A 23,997-nucleotide genomic window follows, 5' to 3' on the forward strand; every position below is an offset into this window, starting at 1 on the left:
TCCCTGAAGGGAGGTTGTAGCCAGGTGGGGTTGGTCTCTTCTCCCAGGCAAGCAGCACCAGAACAAGAGGACACAGTCTCAAGCTGTGCCAGGGGAAGTTTAGGCTGGAGGTGAGAAGAAAGTTCTTCCCAGAGAGAGTTGTTAGCCATTGGAATGTGCTGCCCAGGGAGGTGGTGGAGTCCCCATCCCTGGAGGTGTTCAAGAGGGGATTGGATGTGGCACTTGGTGCCATGGTCTAGTCATGAGGTCTGTGGTGCCAGGTTGGACTTGATGATCTTTGAGGTCTCTTCCAACCTTGGTGATTCTGTGATTCTGTGGCTCTGTGTCCCTGCCCATGGCAGTGGGGTTGGAACTGGCTGATCCTTGAGCTCCCTTCCAACCCTAACAATTCTATGGAAACACCAAGGTCAGATTCTTCTGCAAGGCACTTTATTTGTTAAGGAAATTAGTTAAACAAATAGAATGAGCTGATTAGGGAAAAAGAAGGCTGAAAAACCTTGATTCAATGTGAAAGAGCTGCACAGAGTGCTCCTCAGGAAGCCCTGCTGTAAGAAATCACCACGAGCAGATGCGCAGGCACCCAGCTGCTGAAAGATCACAAATCAATCAGTGCTGGAACTGCTCCTTCTCCAGAAGCAGCGCTGTCAGATCTGCTCCTTTCAAGTCATCAGCCATTCCCACTGGGTCAAACATCGCGCTGGAAGCCAAGTTTTCAATCAGCTCTCGGCCTATTTCCCTCCCTGCTTCCGTAGACATCGCCTTTCGCCAGAGCTTCAGCAGCAGCCCTCCTGGGGGAGAGAGACAACGTGACAGGGTCAGATGGGCAGGGAGCACACAGCACACAGGGAGTGTGTCTGGCAACAGACATCCACCCCCCTCATGCAGACACACAGATGCAGAACAAGTGGAAGCACCAGCCAAGAGGGAGCTGATTCTCCCCCTCTGCTCCGCTCTGGTGAGACCACAGCTGGAGCAATGTGTCCAGTTCTGGAGCCTCTGTGCCAGGAAGGATCTGGAGGTGTTGGAAGGTGTCCAGAGAAGGGCCACGAGGATGAGCAGAGGCCTGGAGCTGCTCTGCTGTGAGGACAGACTGAGAGAGTTTGAGCTGTTCAGTTTAGAGAAGAGAAGGCTCCCAGGAGACCTTCTTGTGGCCTTCCAGTATCTGAAGGGGGCTCCAAGAAAGCTGGGGAGGGACTTTTGAGGGTGTCAGGGAGTGATAGTAGTAGGGGGGATGGATCAAAACTAGAAATGGGGAGATTCAGATTGGATGTTAGGAAGAAGCTCTTCCCCATGAGGGTGGTGAGGCACCTTTTTTTTTTGTGTAGTGGGGACCAACGCTGAAGACAGTGCTCCAGGTCTGTGCTGGCACAGGTTGCCCAGGGAGGTGGTGGAAGCCTCCTGCCTGGGGGTGTTTGCAGCCAGGCTGGATGTGGCTGCGAGCAACCTGCTGTAGTGTGAGGTGTCCCTGCCCATGGCAGGGGCGTTGGAACTGCCTGATCCTTGAGGTCCCTTCCAACCCTGACAATTCTATGATTCAGTGCTGGCAGGGTAGGATTTGCCTGCAAATGGGTAGGGATACAAAAGGCTTTCAATCAGCCCAGAAGATTTTCCTCCTGTTGAGGTGGAGCTTCCTGTGTTCCAGTTTGTGTGCACTGCCCTTTGTCACAGACTCACACAACTTCAGGGATCCTAAAGGATCATGCAGTCCATCCCCCCTGCCAAAGCAGGATCACCTAGGGTAGGTCACACAGGAACACATCCAGGCAGGTTTTGAATGTCTCCAGAGGAGGAGATGTTCCTTCCTCTCTACAACTACCTGAAGGGAGGTTGCAGCCAGGTGGGGGTTTGTCTCTTCTCCCAGGCAACCAGCACCAGAACAAGAGGACACAGTCTCAAGCCACACCAGGGGAATTTTAGGCTTGAGGTGAGGAGAAAGTTCTTCCCAGAAAGAGTAATTGGCCATTGGAATGTGCTGCCCAGGGAGGTGGTGGAGTCACCATCCCTGGAGGTGTTCAGAAAAGGCTTGGATGTAGCACTTGAAGCCATGGTTTAGTTGTCAGGAGGAGTTAGGTATTAGGTAATAGGTTGGACTTGATGATCTCTGAGGTCTTTTCCAGCCTGGTTGATTCTGTGGGATTCTCTCCTACAGCCTCTCTGGGCAGCCTGCTCCAATGTTTTGTCACCCCCACAGTGAAAAGGTTTTCCCTCATATTCACATGGAACCTCCTCTGCTGCAGCCTGCACTCATTGTCCCTTGTCCTGTCATGGCACATCAGTGAGCAGAGCCTGCCCCTGTCCTCCTGACACTCATCCTTTACATATTTATAAAGATTAATGAGCTCAGCCCAGCCCCTTCTTGTCACCCACCCTCAGGGAGTTGGTAAGCATCGATCCAATCCCCTCTCAGCCTTCTCTTCTCCAGGCTAAACAGCCCCAGGGCTCTCAGCCTTCCCTCATCAGACAGACATTCCAGTCCCTTCAGCATTCTCCTAGCCTCTGCAGTCTGTCCCTGTCCCTCTTGAGGTGGGAACTGGACACAGATGAAACCTCATTAGGGCAGAACGTCCTATGGCAAAAAAAGATAATGCCATAGGATCCTGTCTTCTCGGTCTATTTTTAGAGTGTGCTTTCATTCAAAGATTCAAAAGAGCCTTCCCTCAGAAAGCACAAAGAGGAACACGCAGCCCCCCGGAGCGGCCTCAGCAGAGTGCGGTTCTAAATCTCACCGCTAGGTGGCGATGCACAACTTAGTATAGGGCTGGCGAGCGGTGGGCACCACCGGAGGCTGCGGCGCGGCTGGGATGGAGATTCCCTCTTAAACGCGAGACGAAACCCAAACCCCACAACCCGAACGCTTGTAGGCACACAAGCTCTGTGCTCATGATCGCCTGGGGCTGATCGAATAACTTCATTTAAAGCTTCAGGGGTTTCAGGTGTGGCTGGGGGTTTAACACAAACCATCCGGGGTTTAAAAGTTCCTGTCAAAAACAGAGTAGGGGGAAAACCCCCCACACCAATACCATCTGCTCCAACAAGGATGGATTTGTCCCACGTGAAATCCTCACTGTATCTCTTTACCAATCATCTGGATGAGGGAATTCAGTGCAGCCTCACCAAGTTTGCAGATGACACCAAGCTGGGAGCAAGCATTTAACTGCTGGAGGGGAGAGAGGCTCTGCAAAGGGATCTGCCCAGGCTGGGTTGATGTGCTGAGGCCAGCTGTATGAGATTCAACAAGGCCAAGTGCTGGCTCCTGTGCTTGGGTCACAATAACCCTGTGAACACTCCAGGCTTGGGGCAGAGTGGCTGGAAACTGCCCAGCAGAGAAAGACCTGGGGGTGCTGGATGACAGCTGCTGAACATGAGCCAGGGAGTGCCCAGGTGGCCAAGAAGGCCACCAGCATCCTGGTCTGGATCAGGAAAAGTGTAACCAGCAGGACCAGGAAAGTAATTGTCCTGAGTTCAGTTTTGGGCCACTCAGACATTGAAATGCTTGAAGGTGTCCAGAGAAGGGCAACAAGGCTGGGGAGAGGCCTTGAACACAGCCCTGTGAGGAGAGGCTGAGGGAGCTGGGGTTGCTTAGCCTGGAGAAGAGGAGGCTCAGGGGTGACCTCATTGCCCTCTACAACTACCTGAAAGGTGGTTGTAGCTGGGAAGGGGTTGGCAACCAGCACCAGAACAAGGGGACACAGTCTCAAGCTGCGCCAAGGAGACTCAAGGTGAGGAGAAAGTTCTTCCCAGAGAGAGTTGTTAGCCATTGGAATGTGCTGCCCAGGGAGGTGGTGGAGTCCCCATCCCTGGAGGTGTTCAAGAGGGGATTGGATGTGGCACTTGGTGCCATGGTTTAGTCATGAGGTCTGTGGTGACAGGTTGGACTTGCTGATCTTTGAGGTCTCCTCCAACCTTGGTGATTCTGTGATACTGTGATACTACAAGAAAGACCTTGAGGTGCTGGAATGCATCCAGAGAAGGGCAGTGAAGTTGGTGAAGGGTCTGGAGAACAGGGCTGGTGAGGAGCAGCTGGTGAGGGAACTGGGGGTGTTGAGTCTGGAGAAGAGGAGGCTGAGGGGAGACTTCATTGCTCTCTACAACTCCCTGACAAGGAGTTCTGTGCCAAGGGGGAGCTGGTCTCTTCTCCCTAGGATCAGGTGATAAATAAGAAGAAAGGGCTTCAAGTTGAACCAAGGGAGGTTTAAATTGGAGATTAGGAAACATTTCTTTGCTGCAAGAGTGGTCAGGGATTGGAAGAGGCTGCCCAGGGAGGTGGTGGAGTCCCCATCCCTGGAGGTGTTCAATAAACCTGTGGCCATGGCACTTGGGGCCAGGGTTTGATGGCCATGGTGGACTCGAGAACCTCACAGGTCTCTTCCAAGTGAAGCAACTCTGTGACCCCACACCAGTGGTGTTATGCCTTGGCTGCATCTGCTCTCTGGTCTGCTCTTTGCTGATGGTTGTATTTTTGGCTGCACTGTTTGAATTCAGACTCTAGTTAGTGTCTGTGCTATTGCCTATCCCCAAACCCCTGTGTTCCTGTGGAGAAGAAAGAGAGAACAAGCTATGGAACACCTATGGACTGCAGGCAGTTGGAGGGAGGTTGGGCTCCTACCTGATAGCTTATTTGCTTTGTGAAGAACTTTCAGGTAGAGCAGGACTCGGTTTTGCTGTGGACTGAAGTCACTTATGTCTGGGGGCACATCCCCTTCGACGAGCATCCTCTGGGGCAGGAAAGCCTGGAAGTTGTTTGTGTTCACCAGGTCTGTAGAGAAGTGTGTGGCTGCAATGAAATCTACAGCGTTAGCCCAGTCTTCTCCAAAAGCTGCTTCTGGCTCAGAGAGATACTCCAAGCTGAAAGAGAGCAGAATCACAAGGTAGCAGATCACTGAAATGCCCTGCAGGACACATTAGTCAAACACTGATCCCAAACGTGGGGGGGGTCACTAGAAAATCCTGACTGGTGTCCTGCCACAGCCACTCAAGGCCTTCTTCTGCACTTCACACCTAATTTCTCCTGACATCCTTCCTTTTGACCAAACTAAAGACAGCTCCTGCCTCAGGCCGCAGCTCCCAGCCAGCAGTCAACATCTCATTCTGCTCTCACAGCCTGGCCAGCCCTCCCCCACTGCCCAGCCCATGCTCTGAGAGAGCAGAGCCTGGAGAAGAGGAGGCTCAGGGGAGACCTTAGTGCTGTCTACAACTCCCTGAAGGGAGGTTGTAGCCAGGAGGGGGTTGGTCTCTTCTCCCAGGCAACCACCAGCAGAACAACAGGACACAGTCGCAAGCTGTGCCAGGGGAAGTTTAGGCTGGAGGTGAGGAGTAAGTTCTTCCCAGGGAGAGTTGTTAGCCATTGGAATGTGCTGCCCAGGGAGGTGGTGGAGCCACCATCCCTGCAGGTGTTCAAAAAGGGATTGGATGTGGCACTGGGTGCCATGGTTTAGTTAGTCATGAGGTGTTGGGTGGCAGGTTGGACTTGATGATCTTTGAGGTCTCTTCCAACCTTATTGATTCTAGGATTCTAAGAGGGAAGAACAGAGCCCCTAAATTAAGACACTCTTGTGACCTGTGCTGATATGGAGAGGCAGGCAGGTGGGAACCTCTCTCATCCCCATCCATACCTGTCCTGGAACTTGGGCAGTGCATAAGCAATGGAGGTGACATGTGCCTTCCACATGAGACTCAGGGCATCATCCATGTTGAAGGAGGAGAAGGCTGCAGGGCTCATGGCTCTGTTGTCTGTAGATAACAGGTACTGCAGAGACAAGGAGGAAAAGAGGCAGAGAAACAGGAGGCAGGTTCAAACCCAAGGAAACTTTTAGGTTTATGCAGATACCTCACAAAACAGTGAGTAGCAAGCTTTGGGGTAGTTGGAATGTGCTGCTCTGGAGCTAAGTGTAAGCACAGCCCCATAGAATGGGTTGGGTTGGAAGGGACTTCCAAAGGTCACCTAGTCCAACCCTCCTGCAGGGATGCTCCACTAGATCAGGTTGCTCAGAGCCTTGTTGAGCCTGACCTTGAATATCTCCAGGGATGGAGCCTCAACTACCTCCCTGGGCAACCTGTTCCAGTGTTCCACCACCCTCATTCCTGGCATAGAGACAAAAAGATGATTCCTTTAGATTGATAAAGTGATTACATGGAGCCAGAGAATGTTTTGGCTTGGAAGGGACCTTTAAAGATCATCTAGTCCAAGCCTTCTGCAGTGAGCAGGGATATCTTTAACTACATTAACTATATTTAACTGCATTCCCACACCACATCCTGGTCTCCAGGCTGGTGACACATGGGTTTGATGGGTGACCACTAGATGGATACAGAGCTGGCTTGATGGCTGCACCCAAAGAGTGGCTGTCCATGGGTCCATGGCCCAGTGGAGGCCAGGGACAAGCAGAGTCCCTCAGGGATCAGTCCTGGCACCAGGCTTGTTCAACATCTTTGTGGGTGCCATGGACAGTGGCACTGAGTGCACCCTCAGCAGGGTTGCTGATGACACCAAGCTGTGTGGTGCAGCAGACAGCTGGAGGGAAGGGATCCATCCAGAGGGAGCTGGACAGGCTGGAGAGGTGGGCACAAGCCAACCTCAGGAGGTTCAACAAGAGCAAGGGCAGGGTCCTGCAGCTGGGTGGAGGCAATCCCAGGCACAAATGCAGGCTGGGCAGGGACTGGCTGGAAAGCAGCCCTGAGGAGAGAGACTTGGGGCTGCTGGAGCACCTCTGCTATGAGGAGACAGGTGGATGTTGGTCTCTTCTCCCAGGCAGCCAGCACCAGAACAAGAGGACACAGTCTCAGGCTGCACCAGGGGAGGTTTAGGCTGGATGTTAGGAAGAAATTCTACACAGAGAGAGTCATTGGCCATTGGAATGTGCTGCCCAAGGAGGTGGTGGAGTCACCATCACTGGAGGTGTTCAGGAGGAGACTTGATGGGGTGCTTGGTGCCATGGGTTAGTTGTTTGGGTGGGTTGGATTGGTTGATGGGTTGGACATGATGATCTTGAAGGTCTCTTCCAACTTGGTCTATTCTATTCTATTCTATTCTATTCTATTCTATTCTATTCTATTCTATTCTATTCTATTCTATTCTATTCTATTCTATTCCACTCCACTCCACTCCACTCCATTCCATTCCATTCCATTCCATTCCATTCCATTCCATTCCATTCCATTCCATTCCACTCTACTCTACTCTACTCTATTCTATTCTATCCTATTCTATTCTATTCTATCACTGCCCATGGCAGGGGGTTTGGAACTGCATGATCCTTGAGGTCATTCCAACCCTGACAGTCCTGTGGTTGTATGATCTGCTTGCACAAATGGCTGTCCTTCTGAATGAACTTTCAGCACATTTTACCTCTTAGAGGAGTAAATGAAGCCCTCTGAAGGCAGCACAAGGCCATCTCTCGAGGGTAACGCTCTGTCCTGCACGCTTACTTTGCATTGCTAACATAGGCAGCACAGGAAGAATACAAATGTAAGTTTTAACCAAACAGCCTCTTGGGACACGCTCCAAACCACAGAACCATCTCAAAGGAAGGAAGGCAATTCATAACCTGCACAAACCCTGGACCTTATTTGGCATCTCTGACTCCCTTTCCATTCCTGCCACTCGTTGCCGCTCGTTACCGCTCGACCAAGCTGTTGTTAAAAGCAAAGCAGCCTCTCTAAATCTTGCAAATAACAGCAAGAACAGCTTGGAAAGGGTAATACTCTGGAATCATTTCCTGCAAAATATGAATAAATAAAAAGAAGAAGAAAGAAGAAGAGGGAAGGGAAATGGTTTACTTCAAAATAGGCCTTCCAGCTATCCATCAGCTCGGGGAAGAGAGCGCGGCAGCCGGCAACACTGTAGCAGAAATCAGCCTCTCGCTCCTCTGGTGGCAAGAGTTCTATCTCATGGGGCACCTGCCCAAAGAGGCCAGCATCCACTGCCCCCAGGAAGGGTATGGCAGCCAGGTAGTAGTTCATACCTGCAGCAAGGAGTGAAAAAAACCAGAAGAGGTGTCGACCACAACAAACCAAATCAAACAGAATAGGGAATTAATAGAATAGAATAGAATAGAATAGAATAGAATAGAATAGAATAGAATAGAGCAGAATAGAATAGAGCAGAATAGAACAGAGTAGAGTAGAGCAGAATAGAACAGAGCAGAATAGTATAGAATAGAGAAGAATAGAATAGAGCAGAACAGAATAGAATGGAGCAGAATAGACTAGACTAGAATAGAATAGAATAGACCAGACCAGACCAGACCAGGTTGGAAAAGACCTCAGAGATCATCAAGTCCAATCTATCACCCAGCACCATCTAAGCAACTAAACCATGGCACCAAGGGCCTCATCCAATCTCTTCCTAAACACCTCCAGTGATGGTGACTCCACCACCTCCCTGGGCAGCACATTCCAATGGCCAATCTCTCTTGCAGGGAAAAAATTCTTTCTAACCTCCAGCCTAAACCTCCCCTGGTGTAGCTTGAAACTATGTCCTCTTGTTCTGGTGCTGGCTGCCTGGGAGAAGAGACCAACCCCCACCTGGCTACAACCTCCCTTCAGGGAGTTGGAGAGAGCAAGAAGGTCTCCCCTGAGCCTCCTCTTCTCCAGGCTAAGCAACCCCAGCTCCCTCAGCCTCTCCTCACAGGGCTGTGCTCCAGACCCCTCCCCAGCCTCCTTGCCCTTCTCTGGACACCTTCAAGTCTCTCAATGTCCTTCTTAAACTGAGGAGCCCAGAACTGGACACAGGACTCAAGGTGTGGCCTAACCAAAGCAGAGTACAGGGGCAGAATGACTTCCCTGCTCCTGCTGGCCACACTGGCCATTGGCCCTCTTGGCCACCTGGGCACACTGCTGGCTCATGTTCAGGCAGCTGTCAATCAGCACCCCCAGGTCCCTTTCTGTTCAGCAGCTCTCCAGCTGCTCTGTAGCACTGCGTGGGGTTGTTGTGGCCAATGTGCAGCACCCAGCACTTGGACTTGTTCAATGTCAAGTAGAAGCCAAAGGGGAGGAAAGGTTCTGAATTGCCTTCTGGGACACTGATCATACTTTGGAGAAGAATAACAGCATTTACTTACAGGACCACCAGCTCCTTACAGATATGCACAGGAGGTCTCCATCTTCATAGCCACAGGAGGTTGCACTGGAAGGATCTGCCAGTCTCCCTGCATCAAATGAAATAATACAGCAACTGTTTCTCAGTCTTTTTCACACACACACACACACACACACACACATGCACACACACACACAGAGATCCCACTGAGACAAAACCCAAAATGCACAGGAACCAAGCATGCAGAACTGTGCTCAGAGGAGCAGAGCAATTGCTGCTGTTTTGCTCCATAAACTGCTTCTCCTCAGAGCAGTTGTATTTCTCTGTCAGCATTCCTGCAGCATGTAGTAAAGTGATTGTGCTTTACACTTGGATTTATTCCTCACTGTAAATACATTAGACAGTCACAGAAGTGTAGAGAGGCTGAGGGAGCTGGGGTGGCTTAACCTGGAGAAGAGGAGGCTCAGGGGAGACCTTCTTGCTCTCTCCAACTCCCTGAAGGGAGGTTGTAGCCAGGTGGGGGTTGGTCTCTTCTCCCAGGCAAGCAGCACCAGAACAAGAGGACACAGTCTTAAGATGCACCAGGGGAGGTTCAGGTTGGAGGTTAGGAAGAAGTTCTTCCCAGAAAGAGTAATTGACCATTGGAATGTGCTGCCCAGGGAGGTGGTGGAGTCCCCATCCCTGGAGGTGTTTAGGAAGAGGCTGGATGGGGTGCTTGGTGCCATGGTTTAGTTGATCAGATGGTGCTGGGTGATAGGTTGGACTTGATGATCTCAAAGGTCTCTTCCAACCTGGTTCATTCTATTCTATTCTATTCTATTCTATTCTATTCTATTCTATTCTATTCTATTCTATTCTATTCTATTCTATTCTATTCCATTCCATTCCATTCCATTCCATTCCATTCCATTCCATTCCATTCTTCCACCCACCAGCACCATGGCCATCAAACCATGTCCCCAAGTGCCATGGCCACAGGTTTCTTGAACACCTCCAGGGATGGGTGCTCCACCACCTCCCTGGGCAGCCTGTGCCAATCCCTGACCACTCCTGCAGCAAAGGCATGTTTCCTAATCTCCAACCTAACCCTCCCCTGGCACAATTTCAGGCCATTTCCTGTTGTTCCATCACCTGATCCTGCTCTTTGAGAGGAGCATGACCCCCACCTCATTCCAGCCTTCTTTCAGGGAGTTGTAGAGAGCAATGAATTCTCTCCTCAGCCTCCTCTTCTCCAGGCTAAACAACCTCCCGTGATGGTGACCCTGGGCAGCACATTCCAGTGGCCAATCTCTCTTGCTGGGAAGAATTCCTTCCTACCATCCAGCCTAAACCTCCCCTGGCACAGCTTGAGACTGTGTCCTCTCCTTCTGGCACTGCTTGCCTGGGAGAAGAGACCAACCCCCACCTGGCTACAACCTCCCTTCAGGTAGTTGTAGACATGCAGGACCATGAACACTCGGGGCTGGTGTGTTGTTTTCAGTAGGTGCAAGGCTGCCAGTGCAGGAGAGCTGCTTAATGAGCAGAAGAGCACCAATTAAACACGGTTGTAATTGTCTCCCCTAATTGGGCTGTGTGCTGCAGAATCCCTTACAGGATAATGGTGCATGGGCTGGCTGTGGAGCTGAGCATGCAAACCTTGTTGTACCTGCTGAGTAGGGTTTTCAGGCCTCTGTGTGGCAAGCACAAGAGCTGTCACAATTCCTGCTGACAGCATGTAAGGCATGCCTGGCCTTAAGCACATGACATGTGGAGACAGCCTCATTCCCAGCAGCACAATGGACAGACACAGTCTGTGGTAATTAGTCATGGAGTGAGGCAGGAAGCCTCCTTGAAATGTCAGGTCCAATGACTTGAGCCCTTGCAGAAGCTCCCCAGCTCTGCCCTGCAGAGTGCTTACACTGATGAATCAGCTGAATAATGACAGTGTCAGGCCTGGACTCAATCTCATTACGCCCTTGAAACCCCAAACCTTCTGACAGATTTTGCTCAAGAAGGAGAGCTGGTCAGGAGCCACGTGCATGCTGATTGTCCTCATTATCCTCCCCAGCTGACTTGTGCCTTGTGGCACCCTGGCTGCTCAAGCCTGCAGCCTTCAGGAGCAGAGGATCACAAGATCAGGGGTTGGAAGGGACCTCTGAAGAGGGGAGGGGAGGTGGTGGAGTCACCGTCCCTGGAGGGGTTTGGGAGGGGACTGGACGTGGTGCTTGGTGCCATGGTCTAGTCATGGGGTCTGTGGTGACAGGTTGGACTTGATGATCTTTGAGGTCTCTTCCAACCTGGGTGATACTGTGATCATCAAGTCCACCCCCCCTGCCAGAGCAGGACCATAGAATCCAACACAGGTCACACATCAACACATCCAGGTAGAACAGAACAGAACAGAATAGAATAGAATAGACCAGACCAGGTTGGAAAAGACCTTCAAGATCATCGTGTCCAACCTATCAACACATCCAATCCACCTAATCAACTAACCCATGGCATCAAGCACCCCATCAAGTCTCCTCCTGAACACCTCCAGTGATGGTGACTCCACCACCTCCCTGGGCAGCACATTCCAATGGGCAATCTCTCTCTCTGTGTAGAACTTCTTCGTGACATCCAACCTAAGCCTTCCCTGGCACAGCTTGAGACTGTGTCCTCTTGTTCTGGTGCTGGGTGCCTGGGAGAAGAGACCAATCTCTGCCTGTCTACAACCTCCCTTCAGGGAGTTGGAGAGAGCAAGAAGGTCTCCCCTGAGCCTCCTCTTCTCCAGGCTAAGCAACCCCAGCTCCCTCAGCCTCTCCTCACAGGGCTGTGCTCCAAGCCCCTCACCAACTTTGTTGCCCTTCTCTGGACACCTTCCAGCAACTCAACCTCCTTCCTAAACTGAGGGGCCCAGAACTGGACACAGGACTCAAGGTGTGGCCTAACCAGTGCAGTGTACAGGAGCACAAGGACTTCCCTGCTCCTGCTGGCCACACTCTTCCTGATGCAGGCCAGGATGCCATTGGCCCTCTTGGCCCCCTGGGCACACTGCTGGCTCATGTTCAGCCTACCATCAACCAGCACCCCCAGGTCCGTCTCTGCCTGGCTGCTCTCAGCCACTCTGACCCCAGCCTGTAGCACTGCCTGGGGTTGTTGTGGCCAATGTGCAGCACCTGGCACTTGGATGTGTTCAGTCTCCTGCCCTTGGACTCTGCCCATCTGTCCAACCTGTCCAGGTCCCTCTGCAGAGCCTCTCTACCCTCCAGCAGATCAACTCCTGCCCCCAGCTTGGTGTTGTCAGCAAATTTACTGCTGACTGACTCAATGCCCTCATCCAGATCATCAATAAAGATGTTACAGAGCACAGGGCCCAGCACTGATCCCTGGGGCACACCACTGGTGCCTGGCTGCCAGCTGGCTGTGGCACCATTCACCACCACTCTCTGGGATGGGGCTTGAATGTCTCCAGAGAAGGATAGCACTGAGAGCATGACCTGGCAGTGGAATGCAGTCCAACAGGAAGGGTTTGTTGCATGAAAATTTGTATTTATTAACATTTACAGAAAGAATTTTCCCCCCAGGATTGTACTCTCACACAGGGTGTGCAATAGGCAGCAGCAGTTCACAGTGTCACGGAGTGCCAGGCTGGAAGGGACCCCAGGGATCACCTGGACCAACCTTTCTAGGTGATGGTGGAGTTGAAATGAGCTGGCCCCGCAGCCTGGCAAGATGAATCTTAGCACTGACCAGTGTAGGGACTTCACTGCTTCCCTTGGGGGATAATTCTATTGTCTGACTGTTCTCATAGGGAAACTTTTCCTTCTGCAGTCCAATGGGAATGTCCCCAGCAGTACCTTGTCCCCATCACCTCTTGTCTTTCCCATGGCACTGCTTGTACAAAGGGAGTCCTCACTGTCCTGGTAGCCCCTTTTTATGGATTAGTCCATGGTGATAAGGTCTCCCCCAAGCCTTCTCTTCTCCAGGCTGAACAACCCCAGCTCTCTCAGCCTCTCCTTGTATGGCAGGACTCCCGCTTGGTGTGCAAACAGGAGAAGAAAAAGAAGTGCAGGCTCCTGCAGCTGGGTGGAGGCAATCCCAGGCACAAATGCAGGCTGGGCAGGGACTGGCTGGAAAGCAGCCCTGAGGAGAGAGTCTTGGGGGTGCTGGTGGACAAGAAGCTCACCAGGAGCTCTCAGTGTGCACTTGCAGCCCAGAAAGCCAATCAGCTCCTGGGCTGCAGCAGGAGAAGTGTGGCCAGCAGGGCAAGGGAGGTGATTCTCCCCCTCTGCTCAGCTCTGGGGAGACCCCACCAGGAGTCCTGCCTCCAGTTCTGGAGCCCCTATTGCAAGAGGGATGTGGAGGTGCTGGAAGGTGTCCAGAGCAGGGCCAGGAGGATGAGCAGAGGGCTGGAGCTGCTCTGCTGTGAGCACAGACTGAAGGAGTTGGGGCTGTTCAGTCTGGAGAAGAGAAGGCTCCGAGGTGACCTCATTGTGGCCTTCCAGGATCTGAAGGGGGCTACAGGAAGGCTGGGGAGGGACTGCTCAGGATCTCAGGGAGTGATAGGACTAGGGGGAATGGAATGAAGCTGGAGGTGGGGAGATTGAGGCTGGAGGGGAGGAGGAAGTTCTTCCCCATGAGAGTGGTGAAGCCCTGGAATGGGTTGTCCAGGGAGGTGGTTGGGGCCCTGTCCCTGGAGGTGTTTAAGCCCAGGCTGGATGAGGCTCTGGCCAGGCTGATCTAGTGTGGGGTGTCCCTGCCTATGGCAGAGGGGTTGGAACTAGATGATCCTTGTGGTCCCATCCAACCCTGAATGATACTATGATAAGACCAAACCTGGCAGAAGAACTGCATGTGAGAGGTCCCAGAGGCTTGTAACTCAGGTGCTTTGGGCCAATGGGGAGGCCTGAGCAGCACGAATGATAATTGTAAGAGCTGTATAAATTACTTGGAGCTGGAGGCACTAACCCCACTTCCAGGTCTGCACTCCACTTTTGTTCTCTCTGCTCCCTCCTATTCCCCGTGCTGAACACCATTGTTATTGCAGCCTTCACGTCTGCCCCAGCTACCTGTCTTTCTGTCTTGACAGTGCCTCCCAGCTGTGTGTCATTAGCAACTATTTGCAACCTCATCAGCAAGATGAGAGTGGTGAAGCCCTGGAATGGGTTGTCCAGGGAGGTGGTTGAGGCCCTGTCCCTGGAGGTGTTTAAGCCCAGGCTGGATGAGGCTCTGGGCAGCCTGATCTAGTGTGGGGTGTCCCTGCCCATGGCAGGGGGGTTGGAACTAGATGATCTTTGTGGTCCCTTCCAACCCTGAATGAAACTATGAAACTATGAAACTATAAGATTCCTTTGCTGCCTCTCTGGCAGGGCTGTTCCTGAAAAAAAAAGCTAAATGCAGTTGTTCTCAAGAATGATGATTTCAGATCTTTGAGCCCATCCTCCACTTGGCTGTAAACAGCCCTTAGCAACACTTGTCTCCGAGTCCCCTCCTTCAGATGTTCTTTCCCCCCAGATTTGCTGTTCTCTGTCTCGTTCTTATTTTATCAAGTGTCATTAAAAACATTCCCTCCATGCTTTGCATTTACAAAGGGAGGAAATGCACTGCTGGACTCTGCCCAAACAGCACTTGTGTCAGAAAAGAATCACAGCATCATAGAGGCAATAAGGTTGGAAGAGACCTCAAAGATCATCAAGTCCAACCTGTCACCCAACACCTCAGGACCATGGCCTCAAGTGCCACATCCAATCCCCTCTTGAACACCTCCAGGGATGGGGACTCCACCACCTCCCTGGGCAGCACATTCCAGTGGCCAACAACTCTCTCTGTGAAGAACTTTCCTCTCACCTCGAGTCTAAACTTCCCCTGGCACAGCTTGAGACTGTGTCCTCTGAAGATACTGATTTAATCTGACACAACCTACCTTTGCTTCACAGGAGCTCTGCTTCATCCCTTTTTACACCTAGCTCCTGATCACAGGATCACAGGGGCTGGAAGGGACCTTGAAAGCTCATCCAGTCCAACCCCCCTGCCAGAGCAGGGTCACCTACACCAGATTATACAGGAACACATCAAGGTGAGTTTTGAATATCTCCAGAGAGGGAGATATGGGCTGGGCTGGGAGGGACCTCTGAAGGTCATCCAGTCCAACCTCCTCTGCACTCAGCAGGGACATCCTCCACTAGATCAGGCTGCTCAGACCCCTGTGAAGCCTCACCTCGTATATCTCCAGGGATGGGGCCTCAACTACCTCCCTGGGCAACCTGTTCCAGTGTTCCACCACCCTCATAGAAAAGAACTTGTTCCTAGCATCCAATCTAAATCCACTCTTCTCTAGTTTGAAGCCATTGTCCCTCATCCTATCCCCACAGGGCTCTCTCCAGTCTCTCTCCAACAGAATCATAGACTCTTTCCCTGTTCTTTCCTCCATACTGAATGTCTCATCTACTGCTAGTGTAAAAAAAGACACTTTTGTACCCTTATCCCATTTTTCCTCCCTCTTAAACACAGGTGCAACCTGCCCTTGCCTGTTGCCAAGTGATGCTGGGTTTGATGTGTGACAATAGCATCAAGAGGCCTGAACTGTGGTTGACATATAATAAGGGAATGATGTTGGGAAGAAACAATTGCAATAGCTAACTGCCCTCAGAAGGAGAAGAATCAGAAAGCCATACACAGTCTAAACAATTTTTGCCCAGGGAGGTGGTGGAGTCCCCATCCCTGGAGGTGTTCAAGAGGGGATTGGATGTGGCACTTGAAGCCGTGGTTTTGTTAGTCATGAGATGTTGGGTGATAGGTTGGACTTGATGATCTCTGAGGTCTTTTCTAACCTTATTGGTTCTCTGATTCTCACTCTTTGGTGAGACCCCACCTGGAGTACTGCCTCCAGATCTGGAGCCCCTATTGCAAGAGGGATGTGGAGGTGCTGGAAGGTGTCCAGAGCAGGGCCATGAGGATGAGCAGAGGGCTGGAGCTGCTCTGCTGTGAGGACAGACTGAGGGAGTTTGAGCTGTTGAGTTTAGAGAAGAGAAGACTCCCAGGAGACCTAATTGTGGCCTTCCAGGATCTGAAGGGGGCTACAGGAAGGCTGGGGAGGGACTGCTCAGGATCTCAGGGAGTGATAGGACTAGGGGGAATGGAATGAAGCTGGAGGTGGGGAGATTGAGGCTGGAGGTGAGGAGGAAGTTCTTCCCCATGAGAGTGGTGAAGCCCTGGAATGGGTTGTGCAGGGAGGTGGTTGAGGCCCCATTCCTGGAGGTGTTTAAGGCCAGGCTGGATGAGGCTCTGGCCAGGCTGATCTAGTGTGGGGTGTCCCTGCCCATGGCAGGGGGGTTGGAACTAGATGATCCTTGTGGTCCCTTCCAACCCTGACTGATACTATGATACTATGATGATACAACACTACCTGAATCTGTGAGTTCTTGCTCCTGGGTTTCATAGAGTCATAGAATGGTAAGGGTTAGAGCAAGGCAAGTCAGCTCTGTCTTGGAAAGGAAAGCTTCACTGCCTGCTGCATGTGAAGCAGAATGTGCAAGAACAAGTTCCCTGGTAAAGCCTTTGATCAGATATTGCAGCCTTAGCCTCAGGGGATATTTCAGAGGTGTATCTGTGTCTGCCAACAAGTAAACAGGAGTGATTGCCTCAGATAACAACGAGCTTCTGGAGGATGAGCCATCAGGGTTTGGACATCAAAAGCCAAACAAAGCCAAACCAAACTGCAAACAGAACAAACTTTAATTGCTGTAACAAGAGAGAAATATATTCAAGAAAGCAATGAGACAACTCCTAAACTGATTGAATAGAAACAAGTTCCCAGAGGGTGGGGTGAACACCACCTATCTGTGTAAGGAATGAATCCCCAGCCACCAAGAGAAGACCACTGCAGGCCATGCAACCGACCTACCACAGCCAGGAGCAACTGAAATATGGAATCATTAAGAATCACAGAATTATTAAGGTTGGAAGAGACCTCTCAGACCACCAAGCCCAACCACAAAAGGGAAACACCATCCTGCCCATCTAAACCCCAGCTCTGCTGGGTTCTGAGCAGTCCTCTGTGAGCAACACCTTTTCTCATTAGGAAACTTAAAGGCTGTTGCTCAACAAGACAAGGCTGTTCCCCTCAGTGACAATTTCTTCTTCAAACTGGCAGCTCAGCTCACAATTTACACTGCCTGAGGCTATTCACACAACCCCAGAATCCAGATTTTTGCTTGGAAAAAGAACTTGAAGATTATTGAGTCCAACCACCACCTGGCCACCATTATCCAACTTACAATTTACAGTCTCACAGTATAACCAAGGTTGGAAGAGACCTCGAGGATCATCGAGTCCAACCTATCAACACAGACCTCATGACTAGACCATGGCATCAAGTGCCACATCCAATCCCCTCTTGAACACCTCCAGGGATGGGGACTCCACCACCTCCCTGAGCAGCACATTCCAATGACGAATGACTCTCTCTGGGAAGAATTTTCTCCTCACCTCGAGTCAAGCTGCTCCCCTGGTGCGGCTTGAGACTGTGTCCCCTTGTTCTGGTGCTGGTTGCCTGGGAGGAGAGACCAACCCCTTCTTGGCTACAACCACCTTTCAGGTAGTTGTAGAGGGTAATGAGGTCACCCCTGAGCCTCCTCTTCTCCAGGCTAAACAATCCCAGCTCCCTCAGCCTCTCCTTACAGGGCTGTGCTCAAGGCCTCTCCCCAGCCTCCTTCCCCTTCTCTGGACACCTTCAAGTGTTTTGATGTCCTTCTTAAACTGAGGGGCCCAGAACTGGACACAGGACTCAAGGTGTGGCCTAACCAAAGCAGAGCACAGGGCAGAATGACTTCCCTGCTCCTGCTGGCCACACTATTCCTAATGCAGGACAGGATGCCATTGGCCCTCTTGGCCCCCTGGGCACACTGCTGGCTCATGTTCAGGCAGCTGTCAATCAGCACCCCCAGGTCCCTCTCTGTTTGGGAGCTCTCAGCCACTCTGGCCCCAGCCTATAGCTCTGCATGGGATTGCCGTAGCCAAAGTGCAGCCCCTGGCACTTGGACTTATTGAATGCCTTCCTGTTGGTCTCTGCCCATCTGTCTAGTCAGTCGAGGTCCCTCTGCAGAGCCTTTCTACCCTCTAACTGACCAACATCTGCTCCTAACTTGCTGTCATCTGCAAACTTGCTGATGACTGACTCAACCCCCTCATCCAGATCATCAATGAAGATGTTAAAGAGGATGGGGCCCAGCACTGATCCCTGTAGTGAGTAGTACAGGTAGTAGTTGTGAGATAGAGCTAGAATACACCAAATTAGCAATTAATTTGGTATACTCTGAGCTTTAGGATTGTTGAGTCCAACCAGTCTCCAACTACCATTATCCAACTACAATCTGGTAGTTAGATAGAGTTGGAATATAGTAAATTAGGAATTCATTTGGTATATTCTGACCTTTAGGATTGCTGGGTCCAACCAGTCTCTAACTACCATTATCCAGCTACAATCTGCTAGTTAGATAGAATTAGAATACACCAAGCTAGTATTAAATTTGGCATATTCTGACCTTTAGGATTGTTGAGTCCAACCATTCTCTAACTATCATTTTTTAACTACAATTTGGTGGTTAGAGCTGGAGCAAATCAGTAATTAATTTGGCATGTTCCTCCTTTAAGATCATTGAGTCCAACCATCATCTAACTACCATTATCTAACTACAATTTAATAGTTAGATGGAGTTAGGATACACCAAACTAGTATTTAATTTGGTATATTCTGACCTTTAGGTTTGTTGAGTCCAACCAGTGTCTAACTACCATTATTCAGCTACAGTTTGGAAGTTAGAGAGAGTTAGAATACACCAAATTAGTAATTAGAATAGAATAGAATAGAATAGAATAGAATAGAATAGAATAGAATAGAATAGACCAGGTTGGAAGAGACCTTCAAGATCATCGTGTCCAACCCATCAATCAATCCAACCCACCTAATCGACTAACCCATGGCACCAAGCACCCCATCAAGTCTCCTCCTGAACACCTCCAATGGTGGTGACTCCACCACCCCCCGGGCAGCCCATTCCAATGGGCAATCACTCTCTCTCTGTAGAACTTCCTCCTAACCTCCAGCCTAAACCTCCCCTGACACAGCTTGAGACTGTGTCCTCTTGTTCTGGTGCTGGCTGCCTGGGAGAAGAGACCAACCCCCACCTGGCTACAACCTCCTTTCAGGTAGTTGGAGAGAGCAATAAGGTCACCCCTGAGCCTCCTCCTCTCCAGGCTAAGCAACCCCAGCTCCCTCAGCCTCTCCTCACAGGGCTGTGTTCCAAGCCCCTCACCAACTTTGTTGCCCTTCTCTGGACTCGTTCCATCAACTCAACCTCATTCCTAAACTGAGGGGCCCAGAACTGGACACAGGACTCAAGGTATGGCCTAACCAGTGCAATTAATTTAGTATATGCTGTCCTTTAAGATCATTGAGTCCAACCATTCTTTAACTATCATTTTCTAACTGCCATTTGGTAGTTAGGTAGAGTTGGAATATAAGAAATTAGTCAGTAATTTGGTACATTCTGACCATTAGGATTTTTTAATCCAACCATCATCTAACTACCATTATCCAACTACAATCTGGTAGTTGGATAGAGTTAGAATATACCAAATTAGTAATTGATTTGGTATACTCTGACCTTTAGGATTATTGAGTCCAGTCATTCTCTAACTACCATTATCCAATCACAATCTGGTAGTTAGATAGAGTTAGAATACAGCAAATTAGTAATTCATTTGGCATATTCTAACCTTGAGGATTGCTGAGTCAAACCATTCTCTAACAACCATCATCCAGCTACAATTTGGAAGTGAGATAGAGTTAGAATACACCAAACTAGTATTTAATTTGTTATATTCTGACCTTTAGGTTTGTTGAGTCCAACCAGTCTCTAATTACTATTATCCAACTACAATTTGGAAGTTAGATAGAGTTAGATAAAGTTAGATAGGCTAGATGTGAGGAGGAGGTTCTTCACCACGAGAGTGGTGAGACCCTGGAATGGGTTGTCCAGGGAGGTGGTTGGGGCCCTGTCCCTGGAGGTGTTTAAGCCCAGGCTGGCTGAGGCTCTGGGCAGGCTGATCTAGTGTGGGGTGTCCCTGCCCATGGCAGGGGGGTTGGAACTAGATGATCCTTGTGGTCCCTTCCAACCCTGAATGAAACTATGAAACTATGAAACTAAGAATACACCAAATTAGTAATTAATTTGGTATATTCTATCTTTGAGATCATTGAGTCCAACCATTCTTTAGCTATCATTTTTTTACTACAATTTGGTAGTTAGAGCTGGAGCAAATCAGTAATTAATTTGGCATGTTACTCCTTTAAGATCATTGAGTCCAACCACTCTCTAACTACTATTATCCAACTACAACTTAATAATTAGAGTAAGGATACACCAAACTAGTATTTAATTTGGTATATTCTGACCTTTAGGTTTGTTGAGTCCAACCAGTCTCTAACTACCATTATTCAGCTACAGTTTGGAAGTTAGAGAGAGTTAGAATGCACCAAATTAGTAATTAGAATAGAATAGAATAGAATAGAATAGAATAGAATAGAATAGAATAGAATAGACCAGGTTGGAAGAGACCTTCAAGATCATCAAGTCCAACCCATCAACCAATCCAACCCACCTAAACAACTAACCCATGGCACCAAGCACCCCATCAAGTCTCCTCCTGAACACCTCCAATGATGGTGACTCCACCACCCCCCCGGGCAGCACATTCCAATGGGCAATCACTCTCTCTGTGTTGAACTTCTTCCTAACATCCAGCCTAAACCTCCCCTGGCGCAGCTTGAGACTGTGTCCTCTTGTTCTGGTGCTGGTTGCCTGGGAGGAGACACCAACCTCTGTCTGTCTACAACCTCCCTTCAGGTAGTTGTAGAGAGCAAGAAGGTCTCCCCTGAGCCTCCTCTTCTCCAGGCTAAGCAACCCCAGCTCCCTCAGCCTCTCCTCACAGGGCTGTGCTCCAAACCCCTCACCAACTTCGTTGCCCTTCTCTGGACTCGTTCCATCAACTCAACCTCCTTCCTAAACTGAGGAGCCCTGAACTGGACACAGGACTCGAGGTGCAGCCTAACCAGTGCAATTAATTTGGTATATTCTGTCCTTTAAGATCATTGAGTCCAACCATTCTTTAACTATTATTTTCTAACTGCAATTTGGTAGTTAGGTAGAGTTGGAAGATAAGAAATTAGTCAGTAATTTGCTATATTCTGACCTTTAGGACTGTTGAATCCAATCCTCATCTAACTGCCATTATCCAGCTACAATTTGGTAGTTAGATAGAGGTAGAACACACATTTGGTATATTCTGATCTTTAGGTCTGTTGAGTCCAACCATTCTCTTAACTCATCCAACTACAATTTGGTAGCTAGATAGAATTGGAATATAGCAAATTAGCAATTAATTTGGCATATTCTGATCTTTAAGATCATTGAGTCCAACCAGTCTCTGACTACCATTTGTGAGAGACTAAAAGTTTGTCTCTCTTGGTGTGACTCAAAGATAAAATCACTTGCTGCTTGCCCAGACAATCGCTGATATGTGTTGGGCAGAGCCACTGGAACTACTCTTGGAAGGTGCAAAGATAACATTGTTCAACTCTTGGAAGGTGCAGAGATAACATTGCTCACTGGGCCACAGCTGCCCTGACAACAATGGCCCGAGGCCACCTTCGGGAATATGCATGAGACAAGATAATCTCCACCCATCAAGTACCCTGGGAAGGGTGACACAATGGATTCAGGTTTCCAGGGGGAGTGATACCTGGACATTTACCTAAGGATGATTTCCTGGCTCCTGAATTCCTGAGGGACAATACTTGGACACATACCTAAGGACCAAAAAAAACTGCATAAAAGACTTGAGCAACTACTGGCTTGTAGAAGAAAAAAGTGGGGGACTGTGGCCCCCGGACTGGATGATTAAAGGAAGGAAAATGCAGGTGAAAAACACACTAAGTTTTACTGTCAGCTCAATTTCTATGCCTGTCCTCAAATCAGAGCAGATGTTGAAGATGAATTCTTGGGCGACTGTTGTGGGTTTAAGACTGGATGTCTTCACCAGAGAGCTGAAAAGTCCTCCAAGGGGGTAAATAGGCCAATGGCATCCTGGCCTGCATCAGAAATAGTGTGGCCAGCAGGAGCAGGGAAGTCATTGTGCCCTGTGCTCAGCACTGGTTAGGCCACACCTTGAGTCCTGTGTCCAGTTCTGGGCTCCTCAATTCAAGAAAGATGTTGAGATGCTGGAAGGTGTCCAGAGAAGGACAACAAGGCTGGGGAGGGGTCTGGAGCACAGCCCTGTGAGGAGAGGCTGAGGGAGCTGGGGTTGCTTAGCCTGGAGAAGAGGAGGCTCAGGGGAGACCTTAGTGCTCTCTCCAACTCCTTGAAGGGAGGTTGTAGCCAGGTGGGGGTTGGTCTCTTCTCCCAGGCACCCAGCAGCAGAACAAGAGGACACAGTCTCAAGCTGTGCCAGGGGAGGTTTAGGCTGAATGTTAGGAAGAAATTATTCTCAGAAAGAGAATGGCCATTGGAATGTGCTGCCCAGGGAGGTGGTAGAGTCACCACCACTGGAAATAGTTAGAAAGAGCCTGGATGAGGCACCTGGTGCCATGGTTTAGTTGATTAGATGTAGCTGGGTGATAAGTTGGACTTGATGATCTCAAAGGTCTTTTCCAACCTGGTTAATTCTGTGATAGGCAAAAGCGCAGAAGGAAAACACAGGACAATGCTGCTGAGAAAGAAAGCAGGAGAGGTGGGAAAGGCCAGGACAATGCTGCTCTGGGGAAAGGAGGCTGTGGAGCCTGGAAGAACCAGGCTGAACCCTCCCTCCGTGTCCTAAGTTCTGCCTGCTGCAACTCATGGAGCTGAAGAGGCTGCTCAGAGGACCACAGCTCTTCTCCAGCCAGAGCCTCAGCACCGTTTCTATACAGACCCAACATCTCCTGCAGCACCTTTCCTCCACAGACTCAAACTGCCTTGGGGGGGGGTGAGGGGTGTGGTAATATAACTCCTTTCCTCTTCTCTCTCTCTTCTCTCTCTCCCTCTCTATTTTCTCCCTCTCCCCTTCTTATGTCCACTTTATTTATGCAATAAATAGCCTAGCTGTTGATATTTTGCCCTCGTTTGTGCCTCTCATTTCACAACAGTTCAAAAGAACTGAGTCTCTTTCCCTCTCTGGACTGAGACACCATTATCCAACTACCATTTAATAGATAGAGTTAGAATACCCCAAATTAGTAATTAATTTGGCATATTCTGACCTTTAAGATACCTTCAAGATCATTGAGTCAAGATCTGACCTTCAAGATCATTGAGTCCAACCAGCCTCAGGCTACCATTACCCAGCTACAATCTGGTAGTTAGATAGAGTTAGAAGATAGCAAATTAACAGCTCCTGGATGAGTTTATGAGGCAGAAACCTTGTAAATAATGCCCCAGGGTGGTTCTGGCAGGCATTGTGCTGCTCCAGAGGCTTAAGGACACGACTCCTACCTGTCCTAAACTGCCACCCATGCTGCAGTGGTAATCCCCAGAGGATGTTGCCAGCGTTCTGGGACCGAGAGGCTGCGAAATATTTGCTTGAGGAATTTATCAAGGTCTTGTACATTCCTAGTCGATGCAGGTAGTTCCAAGCATTGATGAGGATTTTGTTGGCCTCCACTGGGAAATCCATCAGGCTGCCAGGGGCTCGCTCCCACAGCGGGGGATAGGCGTCTTCCCCGGTGGCTTCATCGTCACCCTGTGCTGCGGCGGCTGCCAGGCTCAGGGCAGCAGTCACTAGGAGGAGAGCAGGTATGACAAAGGAGGGCTGCATTGTGAATGGTCATCAGCCAGCCCTTTGTGGCTTTATATAATGAAAGGGGAGGGCTGGGCACAAGGAGGTGACTCACACACAGAGGTCTCTATCTCCCTTCCCTCTTTGCAGTGACCTCGAAGCGGGGTTGCCGGATGAGCAGGCTG

The 23,997-nt window shown here is 50.0% G+C and overlaps 1 protein-coding gene across 1 annotated transcript; it reads right to left on the reverse strand.

Moving 5' to 3' along the window:
* Positions 1-412: 412 nt before the first annotated feature.
* On the reverse strand, positions 413-23,997 carry CUNH6orf58 (chromosome unknown C6orf58 homolog). Its single transcript, XM_068170843.1, has 6 exons — positions 23,530-23,997; positions 9,060-9,146; positions 7,777-7,961; positions 5,613-5,746; positions 4,607-4,845; positions 413-788 (listed from the first exon to the last, which is right to left on the reverse strand). Exons 1-6 carry the CDS (start codon positions 23,849-23,851, stop codon positions 607-609), a joined length of 1,149 nt encoding a protein of 382 aa, XP_068026944.1. The 5' UTR covers positions 23,852-23,997; the 3' UTR covers positions 413-606.

This window comes from Melanerpes formicivorus, unplaced genomic scaffold (assembly GCF_026170545.1).
Source record: "Melanerpes formicivorus ecotype bairdi unplaced genomic scaffold, bMelFor1.0.p_v2 SCAF_671, whole genome shotgun sequence".
Taxonomy (NCBI): domain Eukaryota; kingdom Metazoa; phylum Chordata; class Aves; order Piciformes; family Picidae; genus Melanerpes; species Melanerpes formicivorus.